At 39.8% G+C, this 27,757-nt stretch overlaps 1 protein-coding gene across 6 annotated transcripts in view; it reads left to right on the plus strand.

Moving 5' to 3' along the window:
- The window catches only part of ptprfa (protein tyrosine phosphatase receptor type Fa), a 365,864-nt gene that overhangs the window by 101,864 nt on the left and 236,243 nt on the right, over positions 1 to 27,757 (plus strand). For all 6 annotated transcript variants that reach the window (XR_011602126.1, XM_070961026.1, XM_070961028.1 and 3 more), the window contains exon 2: positions 7,114 to 7,288. Coding sequence is in view for 5 of the 6 variants with exons in the window: in XM_070961026.1 (XP_070817127.1) it covers positions 7,195 to 7,288 (94 nt within the window). In the remaining variant the exon portion in view is untranslated. The remainder of the gene's footprint in view (positions 1 to 7,113; positions 7,289 to 27,757) is intronic.

Below are 27,757 nucleotides of genomic sequence, written 5' to 3' on the forward strand. Positions count from 1 at the left end.
AAAGATATTTGGTTGTATCTGTTTGGTTAAGTCAAGGTCTGGTCGCTTCACAATGGAGAATTATTAGTATCCACACAGTGTACCAAACAACAGCTACAGTAATAGCTCCAAGAGTCACTCTGTGTGACACAACCAGTGTGTGTGTGTGCACATATAATATTGTTGCTTTCCACACAAATTAGGTCTAAGTATATCTAAAGTCTCTAAAATGAAGGTGACGTGCCCCAGTTTGCATATGGCTTTTGCATACTATAGCTGCCAAAGCAGGACTGACGTGTCCATCCATCCATTTTCTATACTGCCTATCCCAGCTGTCAACGGGCGAGAGGCGGGGTACACCTGAACCGGTCGCCAGTCGATCGCAGGGCAACAGACAAGACAAGCAACCATTCACACTCACACCTAGGGGCAATATTAGAGTCACCAGTTAACCTAATGAGCCTAATGAGCATGTTTTTGGTCTGTGGGAGGAAGCCAGAGTACCCGGAGAGAACCCATGCATGCACAGGAGGAACATGCAAACTTCACACATCCCGGCCGGGGATCGAACCGGCAATCTTCTTGCTGTGAGGCACGCGCACTACCTGCTGTGCCACCCACTTCATGAAAAGTAGCATTTCCGTCAATTATCGTCACTGTAAATTGCCGTGGAAGTTCTCTCTCAGCTCCTGTGACCGTGAGGTGTTAAAATGCAAATGCAAATGCTGCAAGCTATACAAATGCAAATTATAATTGTGTGTGTGTGTGTGTGTGTGTGTGTGTGTGTGTGTGTGTGTGTGTGTGTGTTCTGTGCCTACAGAATACAGACAATTTCTTTTTTCATGTGGATTTAAAATTATGTTTATAGGGTACATACAGGATAAGTGTCCTGACTCTCAAAGGTCTTTAATTTTCCACTGAAATTGCTAAATCAAATTATGAAAATTAAAGCATCTACAGTTCTTGGACACTGGTCACAATTTTTCGCATTTTGCCACCACAACACCAGATGAACATGATTAGCTTGCAAAATTCCAGCAGAGTAAGTCCACTGATGATTCTTTAAGTAGGAATAAAAAGGGAATACACCAAAGTAACTTTTCTTTTTTTAATTTTCGATGATGTCAGTTTAAAGAAGTTTACATGTTTTAGAAAATATGCAGGTACAAAAATAGAAAATCAAAATACCTAGCAAAATCACAGCATTTTTTTCTTTCTACGCAACAAAAATTGCCTCGCGAGAAATTCTGAGTGCGCGACCTCGCATATGATTGGACGCCTCCTCTGACGCAATGACATTGGCAGAAAACAACCTCGGCGCATCTGTGAACGCGAATGGAGTTTCGGGTCTTGCTAAACTTTAACTCTGTTCATACAATAGCCTGATGTCGTCTTCAGTTCACCCCAGAAGGCACTCCTCTGCGACGAGTGGACGGCCTGGCTGCGGAGCGACCATATCCAGAAAGTCCAAACAATTTAGAGAAGAAACTGCTGAGCGCCTTCAGTGGATTGTCTCGGTTGGTAACGCAGCTGATCGTGCAATTGGCGAGGAGAATGGCCGTCCCACAACGAAGCTGTGACGTCACACTTGATGGTCACACTTAATCAAGAAGGAGTGTCCTAGCTCTCCAAACTCTGCCAGACACTGCAAGATCGGCTGGAGAGCGACCCAAAGTATGTGGCGACACACCGCAAGAGGCTTCACATCGAGTCCCCTTCAAAGCGACAGGTGCCAACTCAGTATGAACCAGAGGCAGCAAAGAAGCATTTCAAGAGGCCTTAGCCTCTTTTTCATGCACCATGGACCAGCGGCATGGCCCAACCCAGACAGTGAACCCCCCTACCCTCCTTGCTTTTTTTCCCCAGTAGTCACTGATTTTATTTGGTTGATCCTTGTTGATTTGTGTTTATTTGCCACAATTTCATTAAAGACTTTTTCAAAATGTTTCTGTCAACTGTGTTCTTTGTGTTCTACTGTGTGGTAGTGTAGTTTTCAGAAGGCGGATAAAATAAATGAATCATTAGAATAAATTAATTAAATTAAATTAAAATAAAATTATATATATACATATATTTATTTATTTATTTTTTTTTTTTTTGTGGTGCACAGATGACCAATAACAGCAGAGTTGCTGTCATTCCAATAGTTGTTTGTGAAGCCAGCAGGCCAGTCTGAGTAGATCAAAGTCGGTAGCATTCATGTGCTAATTAGAGCTATTTGCACCTTCGCAGAGGCACTAATAACCACGCCCCCTGCTGACAGAGGGTCCGTTTCCGATGATATTCAGAGCGGGCGAACTTCCCAGTAAACTGGCCGGAAATTTCCGATAATCAACGAACTTAGCGGGGGTTTACTGGTTGTACATGTGGTTTTTCATGCAGTGACCGTGCCGCTGACTTACATGTCATTAAGCATAATGGATGACGGCACCCATAGCGTCTGCTGGATGTGTCTACTGCACATGCTGCCAAGGAGGTGTTTGAACGCATAGGTGAATGCCTGCATGCTGCTGAGGCTGGAGGTGCTTGTCATGTTACCATGACAACTGCAGGGACCACATCATGTGCGCTTAATTAAAAGACACTTCCTCATTAATGTACAGATATATCAATTTTAAAAATCTGTCAGTATATGTTTTGCCTCAGCTTTTACTTACTGCATCTATACCCATATTGTAGTGAGCTCTCTGTTACACCAGATGACAGAGATAAACATGTAAAGTGCAGTTAAATGCAGTCAGTTATCTGAATTTGTTTTTTTAGATATACATTTATTCCTTCCATCAAATAAATTCAAGTAACAATGACAGATTACATTTCACACAGAGCAATGCAAGCTGTTTACCTTAAATCGGTCCCAAAATATACTGAGTGTTGAAAGATGCATAACCTCAAATAGCCCTTTCTCACAGCATGTATTTGGCTTGTCACAGCAAGAAGAGCACAGGTGGAACTAATACCATTAACCATGCCTCTTTTCAGCTGAACTCTCCCAGGAAGCCTTACGCACAATATGAAAGCCATGGGACTGGCAAAACTAAGGGATAAAGCTCTTACCAATGTTTTCAATTACACCTGTGCTCAAGCACATTGGATGACGTTTTAAGTCAGGGAAACTGCACATACAAGTGTGACAACATGTATTTTAGTGCAGAATAGGGGCTCTGTGGCAATGTCACTTGCAACAGTAACAATGACAATGGCAACAACACACACAATCACTCATTAGGCTGGCAGCCAAACACTGCACACACACTCGCTCACACAAAACAATGATTGCGTTATCATTTGGAAAGTCTGTGTAACCTACCAGCAATTGTGTTCTGCATCAAGCTCTGATGGTATCAAGTTCCAAAGTAATGTCAAATGTGAACAATTGAGAAACTATTTCCTGTTAGCCATTGGCTCATGGGCCTGTGCTTTTCCTGCTATGCCACATTGTTTTTGGAAAAGGTTTACACCTCAGCTGATCTGAACTGATCAGCAAACTGAACAGGTATCTTCATTTTGTACTATGTTATGAGGCAGAAAAAAATCTTGATTTCCACTTCAAAAGCTTAAGTGGTTTTATTTCTGTCAAATTGAAATTATGCAAAAAGGGATGTGATGCAGCAAATTTTCATGCTATGATTATCGTGGCCAAAAGAAAATCATGGTAAACGGTATTAAGATATTATCAAACTCTACTGAAACACTACCATTAAATCTAAACTTGAAACGTATATAGTAGCTCTGCAAAATAACTACTATATTTGTTTAAAACTGCATAAACAAAAGAAAAAAAAAACAAAAGGTTGTTAAAGGTTTAGGACAGTTGACAGGAAATTACTTTAAATGAACCACACTGTATACACGCTCTCTCGTGAATGTTGACACACAGCACGCATATGCTAGCTGCACTTCAGTTGATTGAACAGCTAATGTTAGCATAACAAGTCATTCCCAGACTAGCTACAGACAGATGATGCTGCTCATTCTGTCTCTTTGACCAAGAGAAAGGCAAAATAAGCTGCTAATGACAACTGTGCTGTGTTCATCACTTGATCCAGCACTTAGTCTCCTCCCTGCCATCCTGTCACAGCACACCTAATGACATGTCAAGATATAGAAAATTGTCCCCAAACTTTCTCTGAACCCTTTCTCTCAGACTTTCTGTGATGTTCAACTTTCAGACTGAACATTGAAAGTGGATTTTCAGTCACACTGTGTGGAAATATTCAAAGCTTCCATTAATTGTGCATGTTTCCTTTTCTTTGAAATCTTTTCCACAAGATAAAGTTTTTAGGTGTCAAGCGGATTTCACCCACAGTATACTGAAAGGCAGATAAACAGAGTGAATGTGTCCAGTTTGAACTGTCAACTGTGTGCATCTGCACGGATGGTGAAGTTGATGGGATTCATATTGTACTGGGTTTCATTTGAGAAGGCAGGGAAATCCAGGGGAAGTACAGCCTGACCACTGCTCTTTTTATAATTTGCTTGTGTACCGAAGCACAAAGGAGTGGTTTGTATTGCTCTGATCCCTGAACTCTCACATCTCAGCACATATTCAGCCTTGATGTGCAATCAGTGAAGTTGTGAAGCCTGGGCTGGACTAGCATTCCAGGCATTTCGGTATCCACATTGAATCAGTGGAAACCACAAGAATTATGAAAGAGATAATCCACAACAGGTCATAGCTTATTGTGAAATAATGCAGCCGGCAGAGTTGCCTGTGGAGTGCATTACTTTTGATAACCACAGGGGTTGGACAGAAGAAATCTTGCTCAAATACTGTTAAGACATATTTTGGGTAAATTCTGTTGAGGTGTCCCCAGGGCCCAGTGGTAAGATGCTTACCATGTAAACACACTGATAACCATGACCTAGATGAGAGTCTTCACAGATATCCCCAGTTCATTTTGAGTCTTTGTTGCATGTCATTCCCCATGTTCCCTGCCTATCTGTACTCTTAAATGTGAAGTAAAAGCAAAATTAGTAAAAACAAATGAATTGATTAAAATTAGAATTAGAAAAAAAAAAAATAAATGGGTTGACCATATATTGTATCAATATATACATAACACCAAAATACTAAGTTTAAAAAGTCTAAAATGCTCCAGGTGAGGTTGATAATTCTGTGTTTGATCGACGTCTTTGGCATTGGACACAGACATTTGAATTGTTTATATAAACATATTCATGCAGCTTTAAAATCTATAAACAATAATAGAAAATTATTCCCCAGTCACACTCCAAAACGATGGATGACCCATAGCTTGGCAAAAGCTGCTTTCCCACTCCATCAGAGCTGTGCAGTTATCTGAAAATAATACCACATCCCTATCAAATCAAAATCACATATTCTCCATGTACTAATGTAACCATTTCCTTTCTGAAATATTACTAGATCTGTTAATGCTAATCAAAAATTGACATTCATGGACTGGGCGATGATTTAATACAATTGAAAGCTGTAAATGATTGCATTGCTTATTTTGTCCTGAAGAATTCTACAGAGCTGGTATCGAAATGCCACAGCAGAAACATGAATGTGCCATCTGGCTCAACTCTGTGACAGTCATGTTACATTTTCTCCAAGCTGTGGTTTAGCAGTGATGAGTGTGGAACAAAATCACAGTCTATGTTTGAATGAATCAAAAGTAATGTAAATACTCAGCCCATGATGGTTCTGTCCAGGAGCCAGTGCTCCTATTGCAATATGCCTGGACCCTCTTGTGGCCCCACTAAAACTCAGTGGGATTTTCTTATTGTTATACTTTTCAGCCTGCTATAGGTTGTGTGGCCAAAAACTGAAGCTGCCCGTGGACTCAGTCTGTAAGTTGCTTGTAGGGTAGTATTCAGTACTGATCTGTACCTGTGTCTGAGCATACTCAGTTTAGTTTCACAGTGGGGTTTAACTGGTCCCTCTAAAACAACAGCTGGTCCCATTTGGCGCCTGTGATTTACATGAGGCAGAACTGCCACTGAGTGTTGCTGGTTTAGGAGGTCATGTTTGACTCAGGTTGATGTAAACAAATAGAAGAAAAGAAGAAAGAAGAAAGACATCCTTTATTTGTCACACTATACAACGTGCACACACACGCCATCCTTAATGAAATTCTTCTTCCGCATTTAACCCATCCTGGTAAGTCCTCTCCCCGCGGCAGGCCAGGAGTGGTGGGCTGCCAAAATGAAAGTAACAATCATAATGCAATGTTTTTGTCTCAGACATCAGGTCCCCACATATAGTCAGTTTCCAATATGGCTGCTGGTTATTTAGTCAGTTCAGGGAATGAGTTTAGAGTGTGCCTCATTTGGCATGCTGAGTGCATGTCATTTAATTCTTTAATTTTATAATTAATTTAATTCAGGATCAAATTTCTTCCACAACTACAACATAATGATGTACTGTGTAAAGCATTTAAAGTTACAGAAACCATTAAATAACAACAAAAAAATCACCAGTGATTATTAGGATTTTAGGACAGCATAGTATTTCAGTAAGATGCAAATAAAATCACTGATAGTGTGTTTAATATTTTGTTTACTATTACTGATAAAAAGGGATAGGACCGAATATTTGAAACACTGCTATATACAATGCTGTGTAATTCAACAGCAGTGTAACTGTAGCCGCTAAAATGATCATACAGTTGAAACAAAACCTCTTTGAAACAGAACAAAAATGGAAGATTCTAACTTTCATGGAGGAAGGATTTATCACAGGGCTGTTATATTAGACTGCATTATGACCAAATAAACTGGCAACTGTTATGTTTTCACACTGCAGGTGAGATGAGTGTGGGGCAGTTTCTCTGCAGCTGTGCTAGATGTCACTATAATTGGGCAGAGGCACTAAATAATGTAGGTAGAGTGTGTGGAAAAAAAAACATCAGTAATAACGTTGAGTATTTAAAAAAAAAATATATATATATATATATATAGAAATATATCTTCAAGTTAGAAATAGCAAGAGCCACAAGTGCTTGACAAATGGAAATATCACAGTCAACCCAACCAGATGTTTAGAGCAGCAAGTAGGAATGCTTCAATGAACTTTGCTGAAGTGTGTATTCACAGGCGTCACATGACCATGCATCCTAAACTATGCACAACCTCTATCATAACATCAGCTCTCTTGTCCTTTTGCAGGTATCACTCTTTGATTGTGTGAGGTCGTAGCCAATCAGCAGCAGTGTCAGGACCAGAGGAGAGTATACCAACAGTCAGAGCATGGACCTTAGATTCAGACGGCCGTCGCCTCTTACCAGGGGAGCTCTTCACTTCCTGCTGCTGGCCAGACTGGTTCTGCCTTCTCATACAGAGAGTGAGTACTAATAATATACACATATGGTTAACACTTTAGAAATTTCACAAGATCCATTGGCTGCCACTGCCACTGGGTTTTGTTATGTGACTGAAATACTGCACTGGTGTTAAGGTTTTATGCAGACAAAAATAAGTTATCTAAATACGTCATCATTGTTGTCAGATTAATTGCTGTTTGTTAATTACAAGAGCATCACTGAGGAAATTGGTAATCCCTACCTTCTTCTGTTTTGATGATTCAAGGAAGTGGACTGTCGAGGTTTACAGAGGTGTTTGTTGAGTATTATACAACGGAAAGGTGAATGATTGGCTGTTAACTGTGATATAATGAGTGTATACCACAGCTACTATTCTAAAAAGCCTTATCACAGCATGTCACTCCACTTCAGGGAAGCAACAATATTTCCATGACAACGGGCCGTATTATTATTATTATTAGATAGATTAGATTATATAATCATGCACTGTGTGTCAATGAGTAAGGAGTCAAATAGCGGAGTACCACGGACAGCTCCCGTATAATGACAGTCACAGGATCTGCACCTTGACACCAACTATGACACTTAGGGCTCTATGGGGTGATCTGTCACTGTCTGATTGAACAGCCTCATGGAAATGATATTTGACAATTCTTCATATTTACTAATGAAATTCATTAAGGCAAGTAATTTGGTGCTTTTAAGGTCATGATATTCAGATGCTGCTGCTGCGTCTCCAGGTGCCTGCCTCACCTCCAGACAGGGTTAACAATGGTAGAGTTGATTGAGCAGTGACTTAAAAAAGTTTAGGAATAGACGACATGCAGAGCTAACGTACGGAGAAGTGGGACTTTTTTTTCTACAGTGGGGGAATTTTATTAGATAATATGTATTTCTGTTTAATTAACTATACATGAAAATTATTGTGTATTCCTCTTTCATATTGCCATTTCATATTTCCGTTATTGGCATATTCAAATTACACGCTAAGAACGCCCCTTAGCTGTGGTTTAATGAGCGTATATCATGGCCTGTTATGATGTATTGCTTAAGTATTAGTATTCTGAAAGTTATGCAGAGCATTCCTGTGCTTCTCATTGGTTTGGATTGTTCAGCAGCCTCACCCTTAATTTTGATCTGAGTATCTCCACAGGAGTCCCATTCAGAGACAAAAGATTCTCATTACACTTGTTTCACTGCATTGTCACCCAATCTATCCCATTGTACTGTCACACATTGCACAAGACCTCCTCAGTTACAGTTTCTTTTACAGTACCTTTTACAGCATTTTACAGCACTGCCCTTGACCATACACATAAACTGTAAATTCATATTTTCACATTGTATCACCAAATCAAGAGTCAAGTGAAACCAGAACTCCTGGGGTCTGTTCCAGAAATAAGAAAACCTCTTAGGAGAATGCTATGTAGTTCACTCCATTTGTCTTGACAGGGATATAACATTTATGAAAAACAATATAACACCAATGTGTGTTTAATGTTTCTCTTTTTAGCTGCCTTTAATAAACATCATTCCTGTCACTGGTTGAATGTCACCAGCTTGACAGGCTGAGGCCAGACAAATACAGTACTGGCTACAGTGTTATAATGGCTGGAGAGGGCCCATGGGCATAGATGTTTTTTAAAGAGTAACTTAACACCAGCTTCTCTGGTGGAAAGTTACAGAAGTAAGACTAAGTAAGTAAGTCAGAAGTATATTTCCTTGCACCTGTAACCACACACAGTGATGTCATGGAGTCCTTAAGACAACATGTATAACTGAATGTGTCAACACATTATCAGCCAAGCAATCTCCTAACCATGGCTGGATGCAGAGAAAAAGGGTTCTGGTTTGATGAGCTGGTATTATTACTTACTATTATGAGTAGAGTATAAAAAATAAAAGAACAGGTGCTGCAGAAAAGTTGCTACTGTGAGTGATGTGTTGTTATTATATACGGTATAACAGTTTTAGATAAAAACTCATATTATGTCTTACATTAACCAAATATTTTTCATATGAACTTGATTATGTATGGAGATTTCGAGGGACCTAGAGGCACGAGACCCTGTGCAATAACACCCTTTTCACACCCCTTGCAAGAACTCTGATAGCAGCTAAAAAAGTTATAAAAGATATCTTTAGGGGAGAGTGTTGGTAGATAAGAGAGAAATAAGGGTTCATGTTCTTATAGCCAGTGCTGTAGCAGACACTCATGGATGGTAAAACATGTGTAGTAAAACCTAGACACTTGTTGTTGCTAAGAAGAAGAAGAAGAAGAAGAAGAAGAAGAAGAAGAAGAAGAAGAAGAAGAAGAAGAAACCCTAAAAATGACTTTTATTGATGCTAGTGGATCAGAGGTTGGCCCAACAAAGTGACCCAAGGTTTGGTCATGGCTGCTAGATCTGTCTGTCTAGCAACCCTGCCTTTAGTTACTCTAGTCTATTTGTCCAACCCTGCATCTGTAATGTGAAGAGAACACTAAAAACAACATTCAGCCCCCATTATAAGCACTGACTCAGAGAGCGGGTCATCCCTGGGTTTAGCAACTAAAAAAATGATCTGCATGCATGGACCAGACCCTGGCTAATACAATGATGGTTCTGTGGTTCTCTCATGAGAATCCTGTTGAACCAAATCAGCCATGTGTAATGAGCACAACATTACATTTGGGGAGGGGAAGGCAGACAGGGAAATGAGATTGACATTATATACGGCTAACAGGAGGACTCAGTCTGCGACTGAGAGGCCAAACAGTCAAACGTGATAACATGAAGAAAAGAAAGAAATAGCATTTATTTAGTCATAGCATTCCATACAGCAACATCAGATCTTAATTATTTGTGTTAGTGTAATCGTTGACTGCTTTTATGCAGATACGGGTAAACTCAGTTTTGGAAAACATGGTGCATCAGTTTCCTCAGCATAGTTTACACGTAGTGTTTGACTTAACATTTGAGTTGTCAGATGACTTGTCCTGTCAAATTGTACATATTTTATCATTCCATCAGAAACAATGAGTCATTTACAAATGGACTAAAAGACAAAAGCACCTCTAGTGTCCCCTAGAGGCTGCAACATTCACTGTAACTGTTACTTGGTATTTAATGGTCAGATTAAAAATCCTATGAATGATTTTGCATTCATTAGCTTTAAAGAGTTTGTTGCACCTTCGGACAGCAATTTGGTGAGTATAATGTTGTCATAACCAACAGAACTGCTGATCAGGGCTATGAAAATTACAAGATTGAATTACTTGAAAGGTAATTCAAATGAAAAGCATTCTTCCACCAGCCCTGTCTACTAGCAGTTATGTTTATACATAACTAAATTGCAGCAGTAAATACATCTTGAGGGAAACTATCCATCCATCCATTGTCTATACCCGACTATCCCTTTCCGGGGTTGCTTGGAGGGGGGCTGTCCATTCATAATGACTCCAACATTATTCAGCTTTTTTATGATTATGTTTAGGCACTGTCTGCACCTGGTAAAGATAAAGAAAAGATCACGGTCTGTTTTAATACAGAAAAGTTTGCTGTGACTTGAGACGTAAGATTTTTTATTAACATTTAACCAAAATTCCAGTCTTTTTCTAACCCTAACCAAGATGCTTTTGTTGCCTAAACCCAAACACAGGCAGGAGTCTGGACATGAGGCTGGATTCTGGTGTCACTGTCATGCACCAAGAATGCCCTCCATCTACTGCAACTACCACCTTGTGACACCAGCACAGTACATAAATGTAGAGTTTCAATTACTCAAAGAAATGCTGTCTTTGAACATAATCCAGGCAGCAGTTTTGTTATCACCACAGCATGATTATGAATACAAATGAAATGTACAAAAACATAATTTGAAGGAGGCAGGGTTGCTTCCTCTTGGAGCATGTATGTGTTCATCACATTAGAAATCCTGCCTATAAATGTCCCTGACAGACAAAGCCAAACTAAAAGGAACACCAATAAAGGTTTTGCATCATCTTACATTGCCTGACACTTTGAACAAACAATCCGACCCACTTTACCCAGTAATTGCCCAGGTCTGCAGAGGTGTGAAAGAAGGCAGGGCTTGAAATCTTTTTTTAAACTTTTCCTCACGCTTTTCTTATGAATAACCAAGTGCAAGGTCTCCCAGGAGACTCTCTGAGGGTGAGCACACGGGATAAATATTTTTCCAGAAAATTTTCCAGAATCCTGGTAACAGGAGCACACTATACTGGGAATCCCAGGAACTGCACTTGTTTTTAAGATGTTACTACAATCAAAATGCACATCATATTTCAAGCAACCGTTAATGCAACAAGGAGAAATATGCATAAGACAGCTGTGCCTTGAAGCACTGCGCTGATCAGCTGTCTTCAGTGTTCACAGACATTTTTAACACCTCACTGGAGACATGTAATGTGCCAGTCTGCTTCAAGTCTTCAACCATCATTCCTGTTCCCAAGAAACCAAGGACCACAGGACTTAACGACTTCAGACCCATCGCCCTGACCTCTGTGGTCATGAAGTCCTTTGAGTGCCGTGTGCTCTCACACCTCAAGGACATCACCGACCCTCTCCTGGACCCCCTGCAGTTTGCCTACAGAGCCAACAGGTCTGTAGACGATGCAGTCAACCTGGCCCTCCACTTCATCCTCCAGCACCTGGACTCCGCAGGAACCTACGCCAGGATCCTGTTTGTGGATTTCAGCTCTGCCTTTAACACCATCATCCCAACCCTGCTTCAGGAGAAGCTCTCCCAGCTGAGCGTGCCTGACTCCACCTGCAGGTGCATTACAGACTTCCTGTCTGACAGGAAACAGTGCGTGAAGCTGGGGAAACACATCTCCAATGCAAAAACCATCAGCACCAGATCCCCCCAGGGCTGCGTTTTTTCTCCTCTGCACTTCTCCCTGTATACGAACAGCTGCACCTCCAGTCATCAGTCTGTCAAGCTGCTGAAGTTTGCGGATGACACCACCCTCATCGGACTCATTTCTGATGGTGATGAGTCTGCCTACAGGTGGGAGGTTGACCATCTGGTGACCTGGTGCAACCAGAACAACCTAGAGCTCAACGCTCTAAAGACAGTGGAGATTGTTGTGGACTACAGGAAGAACTCAGGCTCACCTGCCCCCATCACCCTGACTGAGTTTCCACTTTCTGGGAACTATCATCTCCCATGTGTAAAATCGTACTTGGCAATAAAGCTTTTTCTGATTCTGATTTCTGATAAACTTGTGGGTTCCTGACCTGCCCATTTCAGTGTATTATTTGTTTGTGTTAATAATTATTGAGTCAAAAGAATTCCATCTCTGTTGATCAACATTAGAATGAATATAAAATAGACTTTGTATGCAGTTTGAACTTCACTATAGCTGTGAGGAAACTATTCTGTTGGCATTGAGAGGATGCTGATGTGAGCCATCTGTAACAGCCAAACAATGTCGGATGCAGTAATAAAACCACTGATCACTCAAAGTTAAAAAGCCATGCTCTCAAAAAGCTTTCAGATGGATTGTTTGGGAGATTATGGTTGTCCCTCTTCAGTGTTGCTCTGAGACGCATTTCACCATGCTGTTGAATGTCATTAATTACAATAAGCTTGCAGTGTGTTCCACTGGCGCATGCACACAGCTGTTGGATAGGTTTTAAGAAAGTCAACTGTAGGCCAACATATTATCTAAAAATACAATATATTGTTGTAAATTTTGTGTGTTTTTTCCTGTTTCCAGTTGGAAATGGTTCAAATGGATATTCCTGGGAGTCTCATTTCCTGGGATGAGACCCTAGTGTGCACTGTTACCCGCATTTGAACAGTTATTGTCTCCTACCACTCACAGAGATGGCTGGCTTTCTTCCCCACTTTGAAGTGTAGCTGTTCAGAATAGCTGTACAATACATTTGTCTTGGAATAACACGTTATTTGAAATGATTCCTTGAAGCATACCAAGACCTTCATCCCTCTATGCATCACTGAGACATGTCTTTTGATTGCAAGAAGTTATTTCTTGAAGGCACACATTTGGCACAGAATTGCAGAACTGTCTGCTTGAGGATACATAATTCACTGCTTATTCAGTTTTAATAAAACAGGGATCCTAGAAGTTGTAATAGAGTGTTACATAGCAACAATATACACAAATCAGGATGCTACGCAGTCCAGAACAGGTTCCATTTGAGGTATGGTGAAATGAAATGTGAGAATAGCCTGAACCATATAAGACAAGAAGCAGAGCAGGAAATGGATTGTCCATTGCCTGCTTTGCATGTACTGTATGTAGCTGTTGCTGATGCAGGATTTAATTTTATTTTGTACAAGCTGTGTGCCCCCAAGTATAATAACTGAACTCCAAAATGTACCATTAGATCACAGAAAAGGTAATAAAATATAGGCCTATGAAACATGAGTTAAATTTTGTGGCAGAATCAGAAGCTTGCAGTACGTTGCTCTATGGGTATCTGTGTATCAGAAAGTGAACACTATTTCAACACCTGTCAGCCCTTTAAAACTCAATATTATGTTATGCAATATTTTTAAAGCACGTTTTTATAGTACATTACTAATGTGCTGTCAATAGCAAAATACTAGTCTTTCACAAGTCTGGGATGAGGCCTCTAATCCACAGAGGTGAAGGTCCTCAGAGAGCAATGTTTCAGATCAACAGGTTCATTATCGGGGCTAGTGGCTTTATGGCTGCAATGAACACATTTTGCAATTTAGCAGATAGGAATTCATCAGTGGGGACTGTGTCAGCAATTAACTTCCAATGTGAGCACTCTGCACTTTGTTGAAAATGAGAATCATTAATTTCTCAGTTAGTGTTGAGATTTTCTCAGATTCTTATAGAAAACCCAGTTAATCCCTTTGAACTTGATTGTTGCAGTTTTTTTTGCCAAAAATTATCCTTGTTTTTTTCAGAATTATAGTTCAGCGAAATTGGAGTATGCAGTTTATTTTCAAATTATATGAGTATCTTTATTGTCCCCTGGTGATGAAAGTCCACAAATCTAGTGAGAAATCAGTTAAGAAGGGCCTTCCTTATTGCCTTAGATCTTGCCACCTAATGAAAAAATGTTGATGTTTAGTATCTAGGTAATCCAGTGGTCACTGTGAGTATATCCATGTGCAAATTGTTACCAGGTAAAGCAGCATGACTTTCCATGGTGCAGATTTCCCATCTCTGCCAAAGATGGCATAAACAAAAAGCAAAACAAAACATAACAAGAAAAATCCAAATGATGGGCATTCTTGGAATCCAGGTGCTTAAAACAATAGCACAACAGAAAATAAGTGAAAACGATAGCAGTGGCAATGTCCATGAAAATAAATATTTTTTTCATTCTGTACTTACACTTCATCCATCCATCCATTATCTATACCGCCTATCCCTTTCGGGGGTTGCGGGGGGCTGGAGCCTATCCCAGCTACAATGGGCGAGAGGCGGGGTACACCCTGAACTGGTCGCCAGCCGATTGCAGGGCCACATGTAATGACAAACAAACATTCACACTCACACCTACGGACAATTTAGAGTCATCAATTAACCTAATGAGCATGTTTTTGGTCTGTGGGAGGAAGCTGGAGTACCCGGAGAGAACCCACGCATGCACGGGAAGAACATGCAAACTTCACACAGAAAGGCCCCGCCTGACCGGGATCGAACCGGCAACCTTCTTGCTGTGAGGCACGCGCACTACCTGCTGCGCCACTGTGCAGCCTACTTACACTTCATCTACCTTATAAATGTTTATGACAATACTAAGGCTCAGAATGTCCCATCAACATAGTTCTTACATCCCTGGAACACTGACACTGTCATCTATCAACTTATATCCACTGGACATACAGGCAAATAACTGAACAATGTCAAGTTGTGTGAAACATGTTTTTTTTTTTTCTGTCTTTCTTTCTTTTTATTTTTGGCAAAACCTGCCCTTAAACATGTTATAGTACCACTAGCATGCCAGTTGATGGAGTAGCCCAACCTATAATAACAATATACGGCATGTCTATCTAACCCATGTAGTGATTATGTCATGAATCTGTCAATAAAGGAAGGGAAAGCTTAGCAAAAATATCTAGGATTCCAGTTGCTGAAAAGAATGCTGCTCTGTGATCTCATTGGCCTACAGGAGCTTTGTCGTCAAGGTGATGCACTGTAGCATTCTGCTGTGGACGTTTGGTGGTTGGCTAGCAGGCAGATTTTTGTAATGTTCATGCCTGGATTGCTTCATCATGCTATATTTTTTGGTAATGTTTCTGTCCATGCACAGTTCATCATGCAGTGTAATGCAGAAACCTGAAACTAAAACTGATAATTGTTTGATGTAATTCAGTGTAATTTTGTAGTTTATCAGTGAAGTGTATGGAACTACATGAATGACTGGGGTCTCAGCTTACAGTAAGAAGCAGGGTGACAGTTGTCTCATATGAATGGAAGAAATTATTACCACTTCATTTGATGCAATGGATCTCCCTGCTGATGCAAATATGGCAATGTGAGACGTTGTGAATGAGATGGATGAATGGAAATGATCATTTTAATGCAATTTATCATGAAGCAAATGCTCAAATGTCCCCTCATGTACTGATGAAAATGACATCTTCAGAATATAAAAATAATCAACAAAGTGAACTTATGTGTCTATGTAAACTGGTTACATGTCAAATGCCAGCTCTCCACAGGGAAGTTGTTATCTGTCAGAGGGAGTGCTTTCCAGTCCTCACCTCTCACTGTCACATAATGCGGTAGAGGAGAATTCTGTTGAGTTAACTCATCACATAAAAAGAATCCCTTTTCAGATATTTTTAATATTTTAGAAACCCTTGGCTGTTTAATGACTGATTGCATATGAACAGACAATATGAGTACAACTGATGTAAATGTTCATTTTCAGCTAACCTGAACCTGGAGTCTCAAATAGAGCAAAGGCTTTGACAAAACTTTTTCAAAACAGATTTAATGACTGGTTTAAAATCAGTCGGCACAAAATCTTCAAAATGATCTGTTCTAGATTAAGTGCTTACCAAACAATTCAATACAAGATACAAAATATGCATTAAAAAATCCTTCAATTAAATGATACAGTGGTTGTGGTTGTTGTTTCATCTTCTTTCAGAAAACAACCAGAAATCAGGGGAGAGAGAGGGAAGTGAGCAGTTTTTCTCAGACTTGGTATTGTGTATTTTTGTGTTTGGATAAGAAGAAGCAAAATGAATTTCATCAACTCTAATGTTAATCTTAATTTAGGCCTGACAGCCAAACCTCATGTAGATTTGAAAATATGCCTTAACTTTGCATTAACAACTGTAACAACTGCAACTACTGTATCTTTTTAAAATGCCACACTCACTGTGTTGTGATTCTTGTTGCCTCAAAATAGACAAAATAGACAGAAGACGTCCAAACTATGAAGGAACAAATATGGAATGATGTAGTAAACAAGAAAGTGTTAAACAAACCAGAATATGTTTTATCTTTTAGATTCTTCAAAGAAGCCACCATTTGCTTTGATGACAGCTTTGCACACTCTTGGCATTCTCTCAGTCAGTTTCATTAGGTAGTCACCTGGAACAGTTTTCCAACAGTCTTGAAGGAGTTCCCAGAGGTGCTGAGCACTTGGCTGCTTTGTCTTCACTCTGCGGTCCAACTCATCCCAAACCATCTCAATTGGGTTTAGGCCATGTGATTGTGGAGGCCAGGTCATCTGACGCAGCACTCCATCACTCTCTTTCTTGGTCAAATAGCCCTTACAAAGCCTGGTGTGTCTGGGGTCATTGTCCTGTTGAAAAAATGATGGTCCCACTAAGCACAAACCAGATGGGATGGCATATCGCTGCAGAATGTTGTGGTAGCCATGCTGGTTAAGTGTGTGTTGAATTTTGAATTAATCACCACACATGTAGAAACCATCTCCTCACCTTTTCTGCGTCTCACAAAGACATGGCAGATGGAGCCAAAAATCTCAAATTTGGACTCATCCGACCAAAGGACACATTTCCACTGGTCTAATGTCCATTCCTTGTGTTTCTTGGCCCAGCAATTCTCTTCTTCTTCTTGTTCTTCCTAGGAAGTGGTTTCTTTGCAGCAATTCGACCATGAAGCCCTGATTCACACAGTCTACTTTGAACTGTTGATGTTGAGATGTGTCTGCTACTTGAACTCTGGGAAGCATTTATGCCGGCTCTAATCTGAGGTGCTGTTAACTTGCGGTTTCTGAAGCTGGTAACTCTGATGAACTTGTCCTCTGCAGGAGAGGTAACTCTTGGTCTTCCTTTCCTGTGACAGTCCTGAAGAGAGCCAGTTTCATCATAGCATTTGATGGACTGCACTTTAGGATACCTTCAAAGTTCTTGAAATTTTCCAGAATGACTGACCCTCGCGTCATAAAGTAATGATGGAATGTCATTTCTCTTTAGTTGAGTGGTTCTTCCATAATCCATAATATGGGTTAGAACAGTAGTCAAGTAAGGCTATTCACTGTATAGACCTTTGTACCAACCCTACCTCTGCACAACACAACTGATAGTCTCAAACACAAGGCAAGAATTTCCAGAAATGAACTCTTGACAAGGCACACCAGTTAATTTAAAACTGTTCCAGGTGACTACCTCATGAAACTGATTGAGAGAATGGCAAGAGTGTGCAAAGCTGTCATCGAAGCAAATGATGGCTACTTTGTGGTGACTTTTTTGTTTGCTACATAATTCCATATGTGTTCCTTCATAGTTTGGATGCCGCCAGTATTAATCTAAATGTAGAAAATAAAATAAAAATAAAAATAAAGAAAAACCATTGAATGAGAAGGTGTGTCCAAACTCTTGGCTGACACTATATATATATATATATATATGCAGCCATGTCTCAAGGGTGTAACAGCGACCTGGGCATTGGTGTCCGCACTTCTTATATTTGATTTGTTAAACCTGGCAAAATTCAAATTGTTGTCATGCACAAATGGATATTATGCATGTTAGAGTCTTATCTTATCAGGACTGTCAGATATAATTGAATCTGGGTGGCTGTGGCTCAGGAGCTAGAGTGGTTGTTCAATCCCTGGCCTCAGCAGTCCACATGCCGAAGTATCCTTGAGCAAGATGCTGAGCCCCAAAACTGCCCCCGATGCTGTGCCATCATTGTGTGAATTCATATGTACGTCACTTTGGATATAAGTGTCTGCCAAATGACTACTCGTAATTGTAATAGCAATTGTAACCCAAACGTGAGGCAGTGGTAAGCAAATTAATATATCTACTATCTCCATATAGTCTTACATGACCAGCAATTACCTCCCACAGTAATTACAATATAAAAAGAATCAGCTTGGCATTCATTCTGGAAAGCCTGATAAGGCCGTCATAGTGCCCCAAATTATTGGCTTGACTTATTTTAGAGACATGGCAGGCTACGTTTTGCATCTGGCCAATCAGACCTTGCCATCTTTCTCGAGAACCATGGTGGTGGAGGCGCATGCAGATGCATCGTCAAGTACCTCCTCAAACTTTGTTATGTTTTTGTTTAATTTGGTAATTTTTCACCTTTATTACTGAAACACACATTGCATAGAACAGAAGTGCATTCATCAATGTCTGAAAATGACTACAGGGTTTGGATTAAGTGAAGCAGACCTTGAGACAATCCCTGCTCATCTTCAGCTAGACCAGCCAGACTAAACGCCACCCAAGTAGCTGAGCTGAGATCAGGGCTATAATAATCCATCATGGAACAAAGGCTATTCCACTACCCAGCATACTTCTGGCTAATGTCTGGTTGCAAGAAAATAAACTGGGTGAAATAACACTCAGGCTAACTCAGCAACGGGAAATCAGAGACTTGTCTCTCTCTGTCTGATCCTTGTGCTTCTATACAGAAACCTGGCTCCATCACAAAATCCTGGATTAAGCTATGTGTTCAGGCTCAGAGGTGAACCCCACCCAGGAGAACTACATCAATCTTGAGGAATATACACAACACAACACAACACAACACAACACAACACAACACAACACAACACAACACAACAATGACATTATAAATTAGCAAATGTGTTGATAATGTGGTGGTGACAAAACAATAAAATCATTCCTGATGTGAGGGCTCCATTGAGATCCAAAAAAGCTGCCGTTCGGGCACGTGAAAAGGAAGCATACACCACTGCTAGAGCAAGACTGAAAGCTGGTATCAAGGAGGCAAAGCTGAGACATCAGGAGAAACTGAAGAGAAACCTCAAAATCAACAACAACAACAACAAAGATATGTGGCAGGCAATCCAGACCACCACAGGCTACAAAAACAGGTGTGAGGCCACGTTGCCAGATAAGCTTAAGACATGACTTAAACCCAAAATTTTCCTTCAGATCATGTTGTTAATTAGTTATTTCTTCACTGTTCTACTGAGCCAGTTAATAGTTTAATTTCAAGACACAAAAATGTATATTCAAGCACTCACAATGTTCTGATTCAGTCAGGGCTCACATTATGGTTAGTATGCTATAACCTTCCATTTTCCCAACCCAGCTTGTCTCTGGATTTGCAAGTCGCCACAGTCTCATACACATAATGATCTGAAAAACTGAAAATTGAATCAGTTTATTCCTGTTTTTTTTGCCTCCCTCCTTCCAGCTTTCAGGCACTTTGTAGGTACTGCTACAATACTTGTGGGGGAGGCAATTTTGCAGGTCATGACCAAGGAGCAGGAGAGAACAATGCATTATTTATAAGAACAAACACAAGTGGCAGCAGTGTCTCTGCATCCAGCTCTCCAAACAGAAGTTAAGACTACTGGGTCTCTGCAAGGCTGACTGGCTGTTTGTTAGTATTAAATGATAGGGGAAAACAGGAATGTAACATTGTCTGTAAAGTATACACTATTCAGTTGGGCTGTTTGGACTTAAATACATATCTTAATTTTGCTAAATTCTACCCTGGTGTCTGTCATCCAATGTCTGAGTGTTTATTCTTAGTCAGTCGAGATTTCCGTTTGAGGCTGTACTGAGGGCAGCTAAGAGAGTTTACATTACTTAATATCATACAAACAAAAGGCATAGAAGAACACCTTAAAGTAAAACTCCTCCAGTAGATTTGGGAACATCGTCATCAATCATTCATGTTGAGTTAATTTCAAAAATGATTTTGTGATGACTTGTTGAATTGTTGTCATCTACTATTCAGCTGTTCATAGCTCCATTCAGCCAGCTACTCTGGCTCAGCTGAATATATTGGAATTGCAGTGTCTGTGCTGGCAGACTGCTATTGACAAGTGCATAAATTGATTGGCCTGTGAGAATGTAAAGCTTCAGTTAGATTAAGATGAGCTGTTCTTTGCAGAGGTTTGACATATGGATTATCATGTCATGAAGTGGAATTGGAGGATGATTTGTTTTTCTCTTTTGGAAAAATGTATTTTTGAGTCTAGATCTGACTTTAAACATACAGTGAGCTAGTTTGTTCATCATAAAAGGATTGAAAGGACTCTGTGGTTTCATATCAAAGACTTACAAAATTTGCAAAATGGCTTTTTGGTGTTTGGAGGGCAACATTATAATTTCGCCTTTCATTGAAAATTTACAGGATTTCGTACATTTGTGTCAACCTGTGTGTATATGTCCGAGTGTGTTCTTGTATTGTAAGTGTGGGACAGAGTCTCTCTCCTTGGGGATGGTGTCAACCCACAAACAAATTAAGAATTAATTATATATATATTAATTCTTAATTTGTTTGTGGGTTGACACCATAATAACCTCTCCACGTTCTCAAAACAAGAAAGTGCTGAATGTGTCAGGGATAAAAAGGTACTTTCAAGGCCAGAAGCCACCCTTCTCAAAAGCCTGCTGAGCATCAACATTCTTTTCCAAGTTAATGTGGTTCCAGTACAATAGCAAGGTGTTTCTAATACTTTTTCTGCCCAATTTATATACATGAGAGGGGCAAAATATTACAAACAGTGACCTCCAGTACACCACCACCATACACAATGGCATCAATGATAAATATAAAGTAGATGTATCACCATTTTGACAGTGTAAACAAAAACTAGAAATTTGTAAGCTTTAAAAAGTAGAGCTTATTACAGAGGTGTTGCATTGGATTGCACTGTATAGATGTACTTAAGGAAGTGGCCAACACGTGTACTTCACATGCTGCTTTTCAGATGCTTCTGTGCTGTGGTCATCTGATCACGACGGGTTTGCTCGCTGATGTCCTCCTCCCATTTTATTTCTAAGTTTAGTGTCTATAGGTCATTAAGTGAAATTTAACAGTCCCCCCCCCATATGTGTTCTTAGTGAATGGAAGTTGACATCGGAATTTCTAAAGAGCTTTGTGTGGTTAAGATGCTGCTGGATGGTCAGTGAATCTATCCAAACTGTAGGAACACAAGAAATGTTTTCAACCACAGTTTGTTTTCTATTTACGTAAACATTTGTTAAATAGAAAAAATGAGACGTGGTGTGGAGGATTTGGAATTATTTGAAGCCACCTGTGATGGAGTTGACCTCTGTAACGAGAGTAAAGTAATGAGTAGTGTAATGAGCAATGAGTAATTGATTACAGTTTTCACATAACTTGCCCAACAGTACTCACCATAACCTGAAACTTGCCCCCACTGAGGAACAGTTGGTGGTGCATCTCTGTTGTTCTCCTTTGGAACCTTACAGTCTGAAAGTTAGTTTTACTGTTCTGAGTCTTTTAACTGAAGTGTTGTCTCATGTGAGGCAGTTGTATGGAAGCTCAAATAAAAGAAGAAAATAATCATATGTACAGTATGGTTGTCTTAAAACATTTCTTAATTGAATTTACAGAACAATTCCTATATTGTGATATATACTATTACAATGATATAAACCTGCACCACCCCCATCGTCTGGTATAGTCAAACCGTTTATCATGTTGAGTATTGGATGCTTGGCCTAACCAGCTGGCTAGTGCTTTGAATAATAATAATTACAACACTGGCTGCAGAGCTAACTAGCTTTAGAGTTTACCGGCGACCTAATACCAAGAGTATTTCCACAAATTTTCTGATGACAGAAATGAGAAGTATAAAATCTGAAATGTCACAGTGCTTTGCAGGATGGTCTAGTTCAGTCCCACTGCGTATCTGAGCTGTGAAAGCAGTGAGCTACCTTTTCAGAGACACTTTCACTCTTCCCTCTGTGCAGCCATGTATCAGCCTTCTGCCAGTTCTCTCTGTTACACCACAGAAGCAAGAAGTTACCAGTGGCACATGGCTGAGAGTTTATCCTGACAGGCCCGTCAGAGAGCAGCACTGGGGAACTGGCAGGATTAGAGGGCAGGAGAGTTGTGCTGTGAAACTCAATGAGCAAACCTTTGCTCTTCCCTCTATTCTCTGTACAGTGTTTTCACTTGATAGGCCATGTAAATATGTTATTCTATACATAGGATTACTTTTCATAGTTTATGGAATGGCATCATCATAAGACACATGGGAAAATCATTGTATTTAGTGTAAGGAAATAGTGCATTACAAGCATTTTACTCTACCTGGATGAGTATTGATGACCACTATTTTATTCCTGTTAGAGGAAATCTTATTGACCTCCGCACAACGAAATAGATTCCTTTTTCCATGTAAGCCTCTCTTGTTATTGAAGGGCTCTGAATTAGAAGCTCTCCACTCCTCGGCGGAAGGCTAATAAGAGAACTGTGAAAGGCCCTGCAGTGTTTCTACCTTGGGTGTCCAGAAATAGGGAGCCAGATTGTTTATATGTCACTTTGACTGATCAGAGGTTGATTTGCATGGCTGCTCCCTCTCAACTCCACAGCCTAATGAGTCTCTGTGAGGAGAAGACACTTTGTGTGAAACTGTTGTCACTTGTCATTGTGAATTGCCTCTGAAACACAGCTTTATTCCACCTCACACAACATTTGACTGCTTGGCTGCATGCCTAGACACCATTAAATCCTACAGTCCAAATGAGAAATAGGGCTTTAAGACAAGTGTGCTGCGGGGGTTGACAACATGATGGGAAACAATAGGTGCAGGAGTTGAACAATTAGTTTGTTGAAAAATAGTTGTGACCTAGGAATAGAATTAAGGCCAAGTCATTTTTGGAATGTCCTTTACGACAGTCATTTTACACCTTTTTACCCTTCATCAAAGATAGACTGACATCTACAAGACTCTAAACACTTGCCTGCAAAGATGTTTTTATAAAGTTAGTAGTTACTTTAAAACACTAGTTGGTCACACGGACACATGGAAATTCAGCTAGTGAGTTTTCTTCTTTTCATAGAATGAGTATTTTTGGTGACTAAAATGCCAGTACAGCTTCCAACAGGTAGTTGAAATAGAACCTTCTGGAGCTTTTAACTGTTTATAGATGAATATACTTCTAACAAAGGGCAAGCAACATAACGTTTTGTCTTTGAGGCTACAAATCTGTTTCTAAAGGCCAAAAGGTGTTGGATTAAATGGGTTTTTCTCATTGTTCTGCAAAAGTTCAGTTCAGTTAATAATACATGATTACATGTTAACAGATCACACACATACATACATATATGGTGTGTGTGTGTGTGTGTGTGTGTGTGTGTGTGTGTGTGTGTGTGTGTGTATACACACTCCATCACAACACATGGAGCTAGAGAAGATGTGGGAAGTAAAGGTAACAAAGGTACCAGTGGTAATCAGAGCACTGGGGGCTGTGACCCACAAACTGGGAAAGTGGCTTCAGCAGGTCTCTGTCCAGAAGAGTGCAGTCCTTGCAACAGCTAAGATCCTGTGCAGAACCCTCAAACTCCCACGACCCGAGCTTGAGGAAAAAGGAAAATACATACATATACACATACATGTATATGTATCTCTACACTATCTGTGTATCAAACACCTGATCTTATTCCTCTGTGCTATAGAGCTCCATTAGTGTCCAAAAACTCAAAACGCATCAATGAGCCACACTTTTGCACTAGGTGACATTTTGTGTAATTACCTTGAACAGACACTGTAGATTCAGTCCCACATACACTGTCCTTTTGCTCCAAATACTTACTACGGAACTAAATGTAGATTAATTGATTGCTTAAAGTAGTCCCCAACAAATGCACCATGTCCACCTGAGAGACACAAAGTTTTACTCCCAGTCAGTCTTATCCAATCACATGGTTTTACAATGCCCATGACAGAACTGTATGGCATTGTTTTGAAAGACTTGAAAACTAATAATTTCCACGACATCTGTGGTGCTGTAACAGCAATCACATTTTCATTTATTCATGTCAAAACTGTGATTCATGAGAGACCCAAATCATGCTGATGGATTTGAGGCTACATATTGCTCAGTTGTGTCAGGAAAACACCTGCAGTAAGACCTGCCTGAGTCTACTCAACTAAGTTATCATTATGAGTGACGTTTAGTTGCCATCATGGTGTACATGCTGTTTCACGGGCTTTTTCAACCGGATAACACTTACGATACCTTTGGTATTGTATATTTTTTTAACTAGCATACAAATGGTCAAATTTAAATATAACAATTTAACACAAAATATGGTGTGTCATCTGTAGTCCAAACCTCATAATGCCTGAATTCATATCCTTGAGTATAGGATATGAGAAACCCAGTATAAAGTCAGACTGGTATGAAGAGTGACAAGCACCACTACAAGGCAGTTAGTGTTGCATGTAAGCAGCTTAATGCACTGTGAGGATGGATTCCTGGGCTGGTGTCAGGGAGCCGTCAGAGTGGAAGAGGCTGTGCTGCCACAGGTCTCTGCAGCATGTGTTGAAAATCAGCATCTCCTGTTTACTGTGGCATCATTTACCAGAATAATTGAATGAAGGAAATGCTCTGTTCCTTGGGGCTAAACCACCCATGAAGAGATGCTCTCATAAGCAATACACCAATTATTCAGTAGCCTGGAAGACTAGGATATACAAGGCTGGTCTGAGAAATAAATTCTGAATTGGTGGCCCTCCAGAGCACACATACAGTACTGTAAACAGGTTACCATGCTTAGGGGATCACAGACTGCTCCTTTGATGTGTGATTGACAGTCATTAGGCAAATTGGTGACAGACTGTTTTGCTGTGTTGAACAGTGTTTGGTGGCTGTTACAGCAGAAGCTTGTACATTTGACTGATATTTTACTATAATAATGTGAAGGAGCTTATGGTAATTATCAAAGAACATTATTTGTCTGCAGCAATGAATTATAGCCAGACTTGGATATGAGGCAAACTAATAAACAAGATTTAGTGCAAATAGCTATAAGGCTAAGCTGTGAGTTTCGCAATAAAATTGTAGCAATGTTTATTTTATACTTGCATGTTCCAAAGTGATTTATTGTGTTTTGTGTTTCTGCTTTATGTTTCTTTATTTGTTTGTGTTTTCTGAATTTGCAGTGTTTTTTTTGTTGTTGTTTTTTAAACAATATGCACATGTTGTCACATTCATAATGTTTTTGTTTGTTTGTTTGTTTTTGATACTATTGGCTTGTGTTTTATCTATTTGCATGTCCTTTCTTAAGTTGCAGCGTGTCAAGCTCAGGGCCACTGCACTACAAAGCTGTCTGGAATCCTTAAAGTCCCTGAAAATGTTTCTGTCTATTCCATTTATTATTCAAGACTAAAAAGCAACAATCACAGTTTGATCAGATTTGGTTCGAAGTGCTGGCAACAAACAAAAACCCCACCAACCTTCAGACCATGTACTGTACTGTATATTGATACACTGACAACCTCTTTGGTGCAGGGAAATACACAGTACAGCTTTTTCCTAACTGAGCTTCAGCCACTTCAAAATTGAGAGAGGAAAGTACAAAAGTACAGATACAGAAATTTCTAGTGTGAAATAACCAAAATGTTGGAAACATTGGAAGAAAGTGTCCATGCAGGAGTCCATCCTTCATACTAACAAGCAGAGCAGCAGATTAGACACACTGAAATGCAGAGCTTGTTTTATCATTCATCGGGTTATTGAGGTTGTTTAGGTGATTTTGTGTGATGCAGAAACTTGTCTCAGTCCTCAGGTTATCGGTATTTTGTGAATGTCCAGCACAAGCCAAATTTCCATTAAGGCCACTTTTCCAACCAGGACTCTGGGTCAGTTCAGTTCGTTATATATTAGAATGGTTATTTTTAGTTTCCAATGCCAGAAGTTGAGGATGGTACCATTGGAATCATTCCATTCCATCATGCTTTTTCATAACTCCTCTGTTGAGGTACCTTGCACACTGATCCAGTACTATAACACAATAACTAGCAACACTGTCTATTGGTCAGAGAGAATCAGAGCAACCAGAGTCATCTCATCATCTGTGCTCTGATGAAGGATTTCCCAAGTCCCATGTTTTTTTTTACCTTTTGTCTTGCTGCCTGCAGCCCCTGCTCAAACAGAGCATGTCTACTTGTTGCAATAAACAGCCACGAAAGAACATGAAACATTTAATGTCCTCCATTATGTTCTTGTTGTTATCAGAGTCGTCTAGCTCAGTGCTTAGTGTGTGTGTGTGTGTGTGTGTGTGTGTGTGTGTGTGTGTGTGTGTGTGTGTGTGTGTGTGTGTGTGTGTGTTGACAATCTGGTTGAGCAGGTGGGAGAGCGAGCAGCAAAAAAGACAGTAAATGCAAGCAGAGAAGGAAAAGGGTTAGCAGTAAGTCAATCTGGCAGTAAATGTACAGTACAGGTTACAGTGTGTCAGTTTCACAAGACCAAGAAGAGTCAAGAACCCTGCCAAAAGAGTACCGTCTGTGTAGGAAATGCTAACAGATCTAGGGTTTAGGTACATGTAGGTATGTATGGGCTAGTTACAGGTTTCAAGGGTTAGTGTTTATTGCCATACAAAACTACGGCAAATTTCTTTGCTGGTTTTTGTTCACATCTAATAGAAACACTCATAATACCCTTGTGTCTGGATTTCTGTGAGAGAAGTCAGAATAAAAATGTATAATTTTTAGAAGTAGATCCATTAATGCAGAAATACTTATTCATTTTTTTAATTTTCAAGCAAGCAAATAAAAGCCCTTACTTGCAGAAAATTAACCTCAATGTAATTATTCACTAAAGTTAGGATAGCACAGTGAACTGTGAAAAAGCAGCAACATGACCCAAACAGCATAACAGTCAGAAAGTAGTCAAATATGTTTTCAATTACGACTAACTGCTGTAATTTTCAGCATTTTACCAGGTAATGGTATTTGCTGAATTTCAGCTCCTCCACATACTGCAAACCACTTCAATGGTTATAAATCTTAATAAACACATGTAGAATGAGTATAGAAACTGAAGTGGCCTTTCCATTATTAATGAGAACAAACTGGGCTAACCCCAGTCTATTTGTTGATTTCTGCTTCAAATTGCCTCTTGTGCTTGCTGTGGGGAAAATATAGTTTCTAGTCCAGTTTTAATACAACTATTAGTTCCCCTCAATGTCTATGAACTTAACAAACAAGCAACAGTCAGTTGAAAAGAAATCTCTTACAGCCTGCAACTATCCTCCCTAGTATGCTGTAGACCATGCAAGAATTTGCATATAGAAACTACCATGA

This window comes from Chaetodon trifascialis, chromosome 4 (assembly GCF_039877785.1).
Source record: "Chaetodon trifascialis isolate fChaTrf1 chromosome 4, fChaTrf1.hap1, whole genome shotgun sequence".
Taxonomy (NCBI): Eukaryota; Metazoa; Chordata; class Actinopteri; order Chaetodontiformes; family Chaetodontidae; genus Chaetodon; species Chaetodon trifascialis.